The 12,727-nt window shown below is 48.5% G+C and overlaps 1 protein-coding gene across 1 annotated transcript; it reads right to left on the reverse strand.

Annotated features, from left to right (window-relative positions):
* Positions 1 to 5,311: 5,311 nt before the first annotated feature.
* On the reverse strand, positions 5,312 to 11,079 carry LOC132908175 (toll-like receptor 7). The gene has a single exon (XM_060961904.1). It carries the CDS (start codon positions 10,971 to 10,973, stop codon positions 6,798 to 6,800), a length of 4,176 nt encoding a protein of 1,391 aa, XP_060817887.1. The 5' UTR covers positions 10,974 to 11,079; the 3' UTR covers positions 5,312 to 6,797.
* Positions 11,080 to 12,727: the final 1,648 nt, after the last annotated feature.

The raw sequence follows: 12,727 nt of genomic DNA on the forward strand, positions 1-12,727 counted from the left end.
TTCCCCTATTTACACGCGGTGCTTGGTTCGTTTAACACTGGCGAGCGTTCAATAATTGGTAGGAAAAAGAATCGTGCACGATTTTCTCCTTTTTTCCTATCTTTCTCTCTCCCTCTGCCTCTCTTTATTTTTTACATTGCTTTTTTAGTTCATTGTTTTTGCGAACGGCACACCGCATCGACGTATGTATTCCTCGCGATTGAAAATGTTCGTTGGCATCGTTATTGTTCCATTGCGATTCACGCGATTCAGTGCATTCGATATCGCACGCCGCGCCGGTCCGCGGTATGACTGGCGGATGGCTTGGCGAGAAAACAAAACGAAATACCTGGATGGAAGGATGACTCTCCGGTGATTTCCATCTGCAACTTTAGCGAGTCTCCCCATTGACAATTAGCGAGAAAACTGATCGAAGATAAATTCAATTTTTCAATGGATAGCGAATGCATACTCGCGGGGCACACAAAATGCGAGAACCGCTGTATCGTAATCTCTCTCTCTCTCTCTCTCTCTCTCTCTCTCTGTTTCAATCCTTTTGCTTTGCTGTACCATTTCCAAAGCAGCGCATTAAAACTTCACATTAAGAAGAAAAGAACAAGTAAAAACACATGAAAGAATAAAAATCTGTAAAAAGGTAGAAAAAAATGAATGACGAAGAAGACAAAGTATAATACGTATGTATAACGATACATACGTATGTAGTTTGCACGTATATACACCGATGTCAAGTACGATCAAGTGCATATGTACATGGCGCAAGAAGACTAAAAAGGAAACACCCAATAGACCTCATAAAAGATATAACTTAGAAAAAAAAACGAAGCTGGCACCCCGCTGGGGGTAGCCGCCCACATGCTATATTATTTTTTATTTATATTTTTTTCTTCACCAACAAGATATAACACTTTACCAAATGTCCGCAAGGACAAATTGTAAAATAACCAAAATAAAATAAAAAAAAAAAAAAAAATATGTACATGGTTCGGAATCGGATAAGACTAATTTATAGGTAGAACAAAGCAGATTAGGTAATTACATGAAAAGCATTTCGAACGTTACACCGTTAATGCGATAATATGAGACTGAAAAATAACGTTGCCTCTGCCCCGATCGATTTATTTCGCCTTTGCGATCAAACGAACAAACACATCCCATGGTGGATCCGCACACATCCAGGATATGGCGAAGCCCGTGCAACAGATAACGGCGTTACAAACAAATCTAAGAGAACGAGCCGACCGTTGTTGTCTGATCTTTTCAGTTACGATTCTATGCGGATCACTGCACTCGGATCCCCGCAACGAGTTTCTGAATATATGGGTGGTCGATACACGCAGACCAGTCGGTTGGCTCGCTACCTGGACACGGCGTTTGCGGCCAGGTATAGGTACCTACCCCATGGGTAGTAGAAAAAGAACGACATGGGAAGCAGGAAAAAAGGTAGTCGTCGTCGCTGTGTGGCAGTTGGTATCTGCTCGTGGCGTCGGGCAGTCTGTCTACTCTAGCATTGTTGCGGCTTGTCATCGCGAAGGGGTGCGAGCCAAAAGAGACAAGGGCTGACCGGCTGAATGGTAGAGAGAGAAAAAGAGGGAAGAGAGTAAGAGAAAGACAGAGAGAAACGAGACGAGAGTGGCTTGGTAGGTGGGTTAGAGACTCGCAAAGGTACCTCAAAAAGGTCGAGAAAGGCGGGAGTATACGCGAGAAGGGAACTCAACGACCAAGTAAATATGCGACAAGTTAGCATTCGTATATAAATCTAGTGGCGTTCACGGTGACAAGTCACGCAGCGGAGACTTCTAGTTTAGATCGCGCTATCCGTCCCATTTACCCGCCTCATTGAGTGTATGTACGCGCATGTTTCAAAGAGTCCACCGAGAGAGTCCAGCTACTCGATTCACGGAATCTCAGATTTTTATGTCGTTCCCGTGTCTAAGCACAGGATCGAGTAACTGCAAAAGGATCCTTGTGCCGCTTACCGGGGTAAAAGCAACGAATTGGAGGTTTTTGACCGAGCGACCTTTTCCTCGGTCGTTTCCACAGAAGCCAGGTTGCCGAGAAGGGAGAAGCCGGCCGCTCGTAAATCTAGCGTTACAATTAAGAATTAAAGGAACTGCTGGTCGAGGTCTCGAATACTGAGAAACCCTAGGAAATAGGATAGCCAAATGTCAGGACAGGATCGCGTGCAGACACGTGGTATTCGCATCGTCGTCCTTGTCGTCGTCATCGTCGTCGTGGTCGTGGTCGCTGTCGTTGGTCGTCGTAGCGCTGGGTAACAGCATGTGTAAGAGCAGGAAAATAGAAAAGGAGGCAAAGAATGCAACAACGGCGACAGTGACGACGGTGGTGGCGGTTTTCGTGAAATTACTGGGTTCACCGGCGTACGCTTAACGGGTGCCAGCACGGGACAAAAGGTGAAGGATGCGAGCCAGTGTTAGTTGATAGGCGGACGAAGTCATAGGTAGATGGGTTGGTGGTTGTAAATAGGTGCGTGTGGGTAGGAAGCACAGGTAACGGCGCAGGTGGCGCGACGGTACGAGTCGCACTAACTTCGCTCCGTAAACATGGTAGTCGTCACGCAAGTCGAAGCCCGCCAACGATATCGCGGTTTTCGAACTCACCGACAAATACCAGCAAAACAGGTATATATTCGAAAGGCACTACGTGCAATGGCCGACGACCGTTGTTGTTGACTTGTTGTTGACGGAACGTCTTAGACGCCCGTAAGGCCAGAGCACGGGTCGCCTTTTGAGATACATCGGCATTTGTATCGCATGACAATTCGATCCAGGAGGATACGTAAAAGTTATTGTCACGATGTAGAGAGAAAGAGAGAGGGAAGGAGTTCTGCCGACAAAAAAAATCGGTATTAGATTGAGCCGCTTGGCATTGCATCGTTACCAGGGCAAAGAAAACAGGGAAGCGGAGTAGCGGGAAGCAGGGGCGTAACTGTCGAAGGCGGAGGTGAAACTCGGCGCAAAATTGATTTCATTATCGATAAGGGAGTTACCGATCGAAGGAGCAATATACCAACGGGAAGATTACTACTATTTTGTTGTCGTCGAGAAGAGGGAAGGCGAAGGTATGGCGAGATAGGGGAAAAAGAAGAAGAGAAGGAAGAAGAAGGAACAAGCGGGATGTAGGAAGCGTGTAAGGTACGTAAGGCCGGTATGTAAATCGCGGAGCATACTTGAGCATACAGGGATCGGATGCAGGCCAATGTCCTGTCGGTTGCGCCATTGGGATCGGACGCGATCTTCAAGGCCGACAATTGCTCGGCTTTAGTCCTCAATGGTGTTTCGCAAGAACGACCCATATAACGAACTTGACGCGACGCGTGGCGCCCACCCCCTCCTCTCTCTTTTCATCTCCGGTGAAAGGTGCTCTCGCGAATCTCGAGGACGCTCGACCGTTTTATCCGTGAATTCCCTTTCTCCTGAATCGCGTGGTGCAGTAGTGAGAGCAAACCTCGTGGAATCGACCCGCCTTGTGCGCGCTCTTACCGGCACGATACGGAACGGAAATTGGCGCGCGGTTCTCGCGGATACCGCAAAGATCGCGCGCTCGCGCACCGCGCCGCACCACGCCGAGAATGCCCCGTAGACTCGATTCCCTATGAGCCTATGGCTAGATTCGATCACGTGGCTGGCATAAGTACGGTGTGCGAGTAATTACAGCTGTACTTACATACCGCGGTGAACCGAGAAAACTGGTTCCCAGCGTACTGCCCACTCGCACTCGATTACCGGAGCACCGCGCAAGTTATATTTTACGAATATCTATGCGATACTAGCGCGCTTCAACGACACCTGGCTGCTCGCTCGCTATACGTAGAAAAGAAAGGTAAAGAGGCGTAAACGAATGAACGAACGAAGAACGAACGTACAAAGGGAAATAAAAGAGAACGAGACAGATTTCTATCAGCACTTGGAACAACTATGCGCTTAAAACTTTACTGACAAACTTTCCTCTGGCTCGTTTTATTTCCCTACACCTAGTAAACTCTTCTCTATGGAATAAAAACGTGTATTACACGTTGAGTACGTTGAGTACGCGAACGTCGTGTATAACTTTTTTTTTCGCTGTCATCGTTCTACGAACGAGGTACGTTGAAAGATTTTCCCAACGAGGGAAGTTGGCTTACGAAACGCGATCGAAGACAAAACGAGAAGCATATAGTACGTCGGTAGGTACTCGGAACTCTCGACGACGATTCACGAATCTCTAGTTTGGTCGATGTTGAGAAGCGGCAATGTCGTCGATCGTTTGTCCGTTTGTCGAGAGAGAAAAAGATTTTCCAAATAGAAACATTGGTCTTTGTGGTACGTGGAGCCTGCGGCGGTGGAGTAGGCGCATTAATAATGTAAGTGTGCAGATGGTGTGCAGTGAGTGCGCGGTGGCGCTGACTAGGATCAATGTTCCGTTCGCGATCTATATAGTACATAGTACGGTATATGTAACGACAACGACGGTTATATGAGAAACAACACACTGTTACACAGGTCATTTCCATAGAATATATTTGCAAATATTCTGATCAAACGTGGGATGGAATATGTATTTGAAAACAAGCATACGTGGCGTAAACACACGATCAATTCGGCTTGTATCTCTTTCGATTTGTTTGAACAATACCAGGTAAAATATAGTGGCAAAAAATACGCTGTAAATGACGTATGACGATAACGTAGAAATACTCACTGAAAAAAAGGGGAGAACGAAAATGAAAAATTTGAGCATTTTTCCATCGGAATAATAGGAAGGATGCACACTTACCTACTTACTTAAGTACCGCGTGAAATATTTACGCGCGGATTACGTGACTAATTTCGTACAACAGACGAGAAAATTTGATCGAAACAAAGTATAATAGTATCGTGGGCGAGTTTCAGGCCATCCACGTTATCCATATTACACAGTGGCAAGCGAACATACTTTCAAGAAACGTTTCCACGTGCTGTTATAGAGAAACGAAGATCGAAGATATTGCCATCACGGTACCCTACGTGTTTATAGTTTCTCTCGACTCGCAAACGTTTCTATGAAAGGACGCGAGCGAAAGAGTATGGAAATCAGCTTTCCGAGAAAAATCTAGGCAAGAACGGAAGTTTACACGAGGAGAAACTGTCACAGAGCGACAAGGATAGTCTTAGACTATCGAAGATCGGAAATGGCAAAAAAGTGGATGGTCCGAGACTCGTACTACACTGTAGTATGTACGATGTATACAATATATTAGAGTATTCACGCGCGTAGAAATCAGTATGCGGATTAGGAAGCGGTTGCAGAATCGGGGTATAGGCTCGCAAGCGTATAATAACGTATTTTATAAATTTATTCACATGATTTAAATAAATCAAGTATACAGTTAAGTTTACGACACACGCGCAACCTGTGTCGTGGTTCACAGTATTGCAAAGCGCATGCTTTTCCATTTTTTCCGTTTCTCACTCATAATTACGAGCTTTGTGTCTCGATTTGTATTTTCGTAACTTCTTCCTCCCTTCCTTTTTATTCTTACGCGGCGAATAATATTTTACACGAGGCGAAACGTTTTGTGATATACATATTTACATATCGTACAGTGTTATCATCGGACCGGACATATAAAATTACAAAAAGTCATCGTCTATCTAGTCGAGAATTCAAAATCGAAGCTAAAACTCTCTCTCTTTCTACGCGCCGATAAAACCGTAACACGTCCGAATCGACGTATCGTTCCCTCTCGTATATGTATAATTGATAGTTATAATATATATACAATGTACACGTACGTCGACACAAACTTGCAACATTTTGCAATCTTATTTACATATTGCGTTTCCTTTTTTCCGTATAATAATAGATATGTACAAGAGCGTGGCCCTAAATCGCCATTAAAACCGATTTCACGGCGCAAAGGAGACGGCGCGTGTTTATACTTTACTGCTCGGTGTAAAGTCGTCGAGCCAAGTGGAAGAGGGAGCGGAGAAGAGAGTGTCCGTCGAACTAGATTCTCGCGAGACGCCATTCAGAAATTCGCACGATACAGTTTGTGCGCGCGCGCGCAATTAGTTGTACAACGAAAGAGAGAGGAGCCTGCTAGACAGGGACCAGAGATAATGGGCGGGGGTGGGGAGGTACATAGAAGAGAAGAAAAGAAGAAAAAGAGAGACGTAATAGGGGAATAGACCGAATAGGGGGGAAAAAAGAAAGGGGATGGAAAAAGGGGGGATGGGGGAACAGGCAAGAGTGGAAAAGTGAACAATCACGCCTTTACCGATCAAACAAAGCAAGAGCGCGTTTCACGAGAAAAGAAAAAAGATCGTCGCGGACAAATATTTGGATAGTAGTCGCGTGGAACATAGTATGTGCTTTGAGCTAATCGCGCGTTCCTCTATCGCTACTAACAACGTCTCCCTCGTTTTAAGCACAGCCTGTGAAAAGGCGACAGCAGCTCGACGACGATCTCTCGAGGTACATATGTAGCGGCGGCGCGAATCGAATTCGATGTTCTCTCCCGTTCCCCTAGTAACCTTGGACACTCGATACGCGAATTAAAAATCGAGAAAATATATGTTTCGTTTATCGACTGTCCAAATTGGTTGATCGGCTAGTTCGTTGGAGCCAGTTGGACGCTTAGATACTCAGAGGCTCGGCGTTCATACCGTCCCCTTTGCGACAGGTAGTGAAACGGCTGTAAAATGGCAGTGAAACGGTAGTGAAACGGCAGTGAAACGGAACACAAAAAGCAAGAGAAGCTCCTCGTTCACGTTTATCCAAGGTATATCACAAGCAGAAGAGAATCGGTGCGCGCGAAGCTAGACGAGATAGGCCTGGCCGGAAGATGGTGGCGGTGGCGGAGGCGGCGGTTGTTGCTGTCTCCAGGCGGTTCTCTCCAGCGTGGAATAATCCGAGTCGATGGACGAGTATATGTGCTCGGACAGCGGTCTCCTATGATCCTCGCTGCTGCCGCTGCTGATGGTGGTGTTGTTGGTGCCGATGAGATTGCTACCTGGCACGGTAACCGCGTCTCGATAGGCGTGATTGACGGTCAGCCTAGGCTGCGGCGACGAAGGTGGCAGCTGTTGCTGAGGCATAGAAACCGTGCCGCAAGAATAGGCGGGCGGCGCGTGTTGCAACATCAACGCGGTCGTTGGCGAGGACGACGAGTCTTTAAAGAGGGATCGTTGACCACGTTCTTGGGCGCGTAGCGTCGACATGCTCGTCTTCTCGCTACCGACACAGTCTAACGTGTACGTGTTGATGTTACGCTTGTAAACGAGGGGCGACGATTTACTCTCGACGGATATATCGGCGGGATTCATCATCGTATTGACGGATGACGGTATCGCGTATCGGAGACGTTCCCAGAACCTCTTTTCACCCCACGTAAGGATCGCAGCCGCGGTTCTAAGGTACGGTCGTAGTTCGGGATCGCGTTCCACTTCCGGGCACGCGTGTCCCGCTTGAACGACGATCAACTGCGCCGCTCGACCCCGGAGTGCTTCGTGAAGCGCCGCGCGAAACTCGAAACGGGACCATTCGGTTTGCACGAAGTTACGAGTGAGAACGATGAGGACACGGCGGGACGCGTCCACCGCTTCCAAGACGATCGGGGCCGGTGCGGAAGCACGAAGTACGCATGGTAAGTCGCGATGATGCAGACACAGCCGAAATCCTGCGGTGCCGTGCTCCAGTTCCATCGCCAACGAATGCACCACGAAATCCTCGTCGTTCGGACTGTAGCAAACGTAACAATCGTAGAGGCGTTCGCGATCGGCGTCGCAGCACGCAGCGGCCATCGGTGCAGCCGCTGCCGGCATCGTCGCTGCTCCGCTCGACTTGCCCGACGGTTTGCCGGACCGCAGAAACCGTAAACCGTACTTGGAGTACGCCCACGCACCGACCGGTTCGCGGAATATAAAGGCGAGCACGATGATCACCAGAAGAACCAGCACCGCCGAGAGCGTTGCGGCCACCAGAGGCAAGTAATCGGAAACCATGATACTCTCGATGACGCCACCTTGAGAAAAGTAATCGGAACAGACCGTTTCGTTGACGTTCAAACGGCGCCTGTACGCTGGCCTAGCGTCCCCCCCGTAGTAGCACCAAACGTCGCTCGCGTCCACCACCTTGTGCGCGTTGTCGGAAACCCACGAGGACAGCTCTTGCAAGAACTTGCATCGACAGGACCATGGATTGCTGCCGAGAGACAGCTCGACGAGGCGAGCGTTCAGAGTGACCTGCCATACCGGGAAAGTCACCAATCGATTTCCACTGAGTCTCAATATTTCGAGCGAACGCAACGGCAGGAAGGTCAGGTTACCGATGAATCCGATCAGATTGTTTTGCAGATAGAGTTCGCGCAGGTGGGACAACCGTTCGAATTCGAACCCCTTCAGCTCGCGTATCCGATTGTCTTCCAGATGAAGAATCTGCAGGTTGTTCAGCCCGTTGAACGTACGGTTCTGGATCGATTCGATGCCACTGGCGTTCACGTACAGCACTCGCATGTTCTTCCGTCCTATAAACACGTGGTTCTGCAACTCGCGCAACACGTTCCCGTCCAAGTAGACCTCGGTCGCGTCCATCGGGATCCGCCGCGGTATCTCCTCGACGGTCAGGCCGGAGCAATCGACGGCGTTCGTGTTCCACGTGCGGTCGTTGTAGCACTTGCAACCTGCCGGGCAGGTCATCTCACAGTCGCACGCGTCGAAATCACAGCAATGACACAGAGCGAAACAATGGGCCTCGTAGCGACAGAGGAACTGCTCGGACCTGGCCGTTGACGCGGACACAATGGCTACGCCACGTGGTCCGGATGTACGACACATTACATTGTCCAAGTCCATGATACGTGGATACTCCCTGGTCGATGTCTGATTGTTGATCGCTGGCAGCCAATCCATCGAACAGTTGCAGTTGAACGGATTTCCACCGATGTAGAACTCCGGCAGGGCTCGATCTTCCGGTACCTTGGTCAACAGCAACGACGTCAGCTCCATTGTCTCGATCATGTTCGCGTACATGTCGACCCTGGTCAGGTTCTCCTTGTCCCTGAACGTGTTGGGTCGTACCAGGCTGATGTAGTTGTTATTTATGAACAGCAACTCTACGCTGTCCGGCACGGACAACGGGGACAACTCGGTAACACGGTTGTGGCTGGCGTCCAAGGTCTTCACCTTCGAGTCGCGAATCTTGTAATAGTTGCCCAAGCTTTCGATGAAATTCCCGTGTATATCCAACCATTTCAAGTTGCCAGGTATGAACGCGTAGTCGAACCACTCGATATGATTCTCCGACAGATTGAGCAGCAGCAAACTGGCGATATTGGTGAAAACGCCGTTAATGTCGGACAGGAAATTTCCATCGAGTCTAATAGCTTCGAGTCGCACGTTTCGTTCGAAGGCGTATCTCTCGACGTGTTGCACCTTGTTTCTAGCTAAATTCAGAATCTGCAGATTCGGTAGATCCCACAGCATGCCGCGCGACAGATTGCCGATGTCGTTGCCGATCAGTCGCAGGCCCGTCAGTTGATCCAGATTGCGGAACGAGCCGTTGTAGAAATTGCTGATCCGATTCTCGCCCAAGTCGAGGGTTTTCAGGAGAGCGAGATCGCGTAACGCGTCCGGCACCGCCGTAAGCTCGTTACCACTCAGATCCAGTTCCTTCAAGTCCGAACAGTTGCGAAACGCGAGCGGATCGATGCTGGCGATCGCGTTGCCGGACAACGTCAGCCGATTCAGAACAAACAGACCGTTGAACAGTTGCGCTCCCACGGTGTGAAGCTTGTTGTCGGACAGCTCGAGGGTATGCAGATTGTAAAGTGGGAGAAAAGCGTTGCTCTCGATCCGATCGATCGTATTGTTCCTAAGATCGAGGATCTGTAGGAAGAACAGGTCCTTGAACATACGCGCGTCGATGTGCGTCAGCATGTTGTAAGAGAGGTCGAGAACGATCAGCCGAATCAGTCCGAGAAACGTAGTCTCGTCGACGCGGTCACTGCCGAGTCGATTGCCCGCAAGATTTAGCACGAGCAGCTGCTCCAGCCGGGTGAATATACCCCTGGGCAGGTCGCGGAGCCCGTTGTACGCCAGGTGTATCTCTCGAAGCTCCCTCGTACTGGCGAACAAACCTTCAGGCAACGAGTCCAACGAATTATAGCTGGCGTTAAACGTACGCAATACGGTCAGCCCTTGGAGCGCGTCACTGGCAATTTCGACGATCGAGTTTCGCTGCAGGTGCAACTCTTGCAGCTGACGAAGACCAAGCAACGGGCTGTTCTCTTGTAAACGCGTGATCTCGTTACGCGACAGATCTAGAATTCGAATGTCCGCGCGACACGGTGGCGAATCGTCGTCGGTCCCGTCGGCTCCCTCGACTACTTCCATTCCTTCGATCGAATCGCCACCGCGTCGATTTAATCCGATATCGCTCACGTCGTGCAAACGATTCTCCGTCAGATTCAATGTTTGCAGATTATCCAGCGAGCAGAGTAGTTTCGCTGGCAACGCTTGCACGTTGCTCTCCACGATCTCCAAAGTGTGTAATTCGCGCAAACCGTGGAAAGAGTCCGGCGCGAGTTCGAGAAAACGGCTGGCACCCCATACCGCGTTGAACGTTTGCACGGTCAGTTTCTTCAGCTCGAGAAGCGGTTGAAACGCACCCTCTGGTATCCGCAGTACCTTACAGCCGTGCACGTGCAATTCGTGCAAGCTGGTCAAACGTTGCCAACTGTGAGCATTGAAGCTACTCTCGAAGTGATGGACGTCGCTGCAACGTATCCGTAGCTTGAGAGCGCCGTCGAGCGACGCAACCAGACCGGTGATCGCGCCAGGATCCAACACTCGAAGGGTGCAGTCCGCGGACCGCGTGTCGTTCCCACCCTCTGACAACCACTTGCAGGAAGCTCCGGCCGATTCCGAGAGTATACTTGATGCCAGGCAAAGGAAAGCCGCGTTCATCAGCGTGATAAAAACATACTTCGCTGTCATCTTGCGTGACGATGGTTGCGCACGGCTTTTCGGTTAGTTCAGAGTCGAGAGACGGACGCGATCGCGATCGCGACCACCACCACCGCCACCACCACCAGCACAACCACCACCACCACCAACACCAGCACCAACACCACCTCCTCCACCTCCGCCTCCACCACCTCCGCCACCAGCCCCCGAGATCGGCTCTCAATCACTTTCCAAATCTAATCAAACTATTTTCACCCTTTCTCGCCCCCTCGCTCGCGTACACACTCGCACAGCGATGATGACACACGCACGCACATACACACGCAGGTGAGTGCGAGCGCGCGCGCGCTCATGCACCTCCTATCACGTAAGTACGGACCGGCCCATTTCTCTTGTCGTTTATTCGTAGGCCGGTGGCGAGGCACCCTGCCCTACGCTCCTCGGCTCGTCCTTCGTCACTCGCTACCCTCGCTTCTAACTGTTCTTTCTTTCGAAAAGATTACACCTCTTTGTCGCTTTTATCTCGTGATCAACCTTCGTCGTCTATATCTTCCTTACCGAGAATGTTTTCACGCGGTTACATCAAGTAGTACGAGCACGCTTTAACGAAACACCGACAGAACGAAAACAGTTCGTACAAAGCCGTGTACGCGAAGCGACCGTGCACTACCGTACACTCGCTTCGCATCAACCACCAGCACTGATCCAGCAGACCGCTGACCGCGCATCATCGGCATTCCCGACCGTTCCTCTTCGATGTCTCGCTACAACGCCAGAGTGCGCCACTCTATTACAATATCCTGCAAACAACCCGCCACGAACAAGAACAGAATGTAAAACAACATAACGTCCATATGCGCTTTGGTATGTGCACCGCACCGGTTTTACTCCACTCCCTGCTGGTTGGTGCATTTTTTCTCTACCCCAATTACAACGATTATCCCTTAGTCGATACTACTTCAAAATTTCAATCGTGAAGCTCTTCAAATATTCCAAACAACGAATCATTTTCTTCCTTTCCCTTTTCTTTCATTTTATTCGCTTTTCAAACCTCGAATTTATTCCATTTTCATCTATTAAATACTGAATTTATCCTACTTTTCATAACGTTTTCACGTATTTCGAATAACCCTGTACACGAGTAACCTATACATATAATGTATTTTATTCGAGAAAATTCCAGTATTCTCCGCTGTATTACGATATTCTTTTTCATCAAATAATTAATTTTATATGGTTTACATAAAATCAATCAAACGCGTATAATATATCATACAACGATGTAAAGCGTAGAGGACATGCATATTGAAAAACGTTATACGAGTGACATAATATTTTAATTTACCAAATTTTTGCCGATAATGCATGAAGCAGAAATAATATCTACAATTTTTTTATTACGTCATACAAATCATTTACGGCAGCGATTCTTAAACTGTAATCCGCTAATCTCCAGGTGCTGCCAAGTCCCCACACGCACATAAATTATTTTACTATCCAAATAAAAAAAAATTAATGGAAGTATGCGTATTTATTTATTTATATTAAATCTCTTCTCTTCGAATTGGAAGATTGTTGATGAGTAATTAATGAGTGTTTTGAATGCGTATGTTTCAGGTACGTTACAGCATTTAAATTCTGAATTAAGTCTTAGAGATTGGCGACAAAAAATATTGTTTAGAGAAGATCCGTGATAAATAAAAAATTAAGAATGATCTAGGGAATATGTTTAAAAACCAAAGTTGTACACATACTACGTATAGCGTCGCTACTGTCTTCATACA

Source organism: Bombus pascuorum, chromosome 6 (assembly GCF_905332965.1).
Source record: "Bombus pascuorum chromosome 6, iyBomPasc1.1, whole genome shotgun sequence".
NCBI classification, from domain to species: Eukaryota; Metazoa; Arthropoda; class Insecta; order Hymenoptera; family Apidae; genus Bombus; species Bombus pascuorum.

Excerpts from the sequence above, each read along its gene's own strand:
- LOC132908175 (XM_060961904.1), bottom strand. The coding sequence starts at position 10,973 with ATGACAGCGAAGTATGTTTTTATCACGCTGATGAACGCGGCTTTCCTT.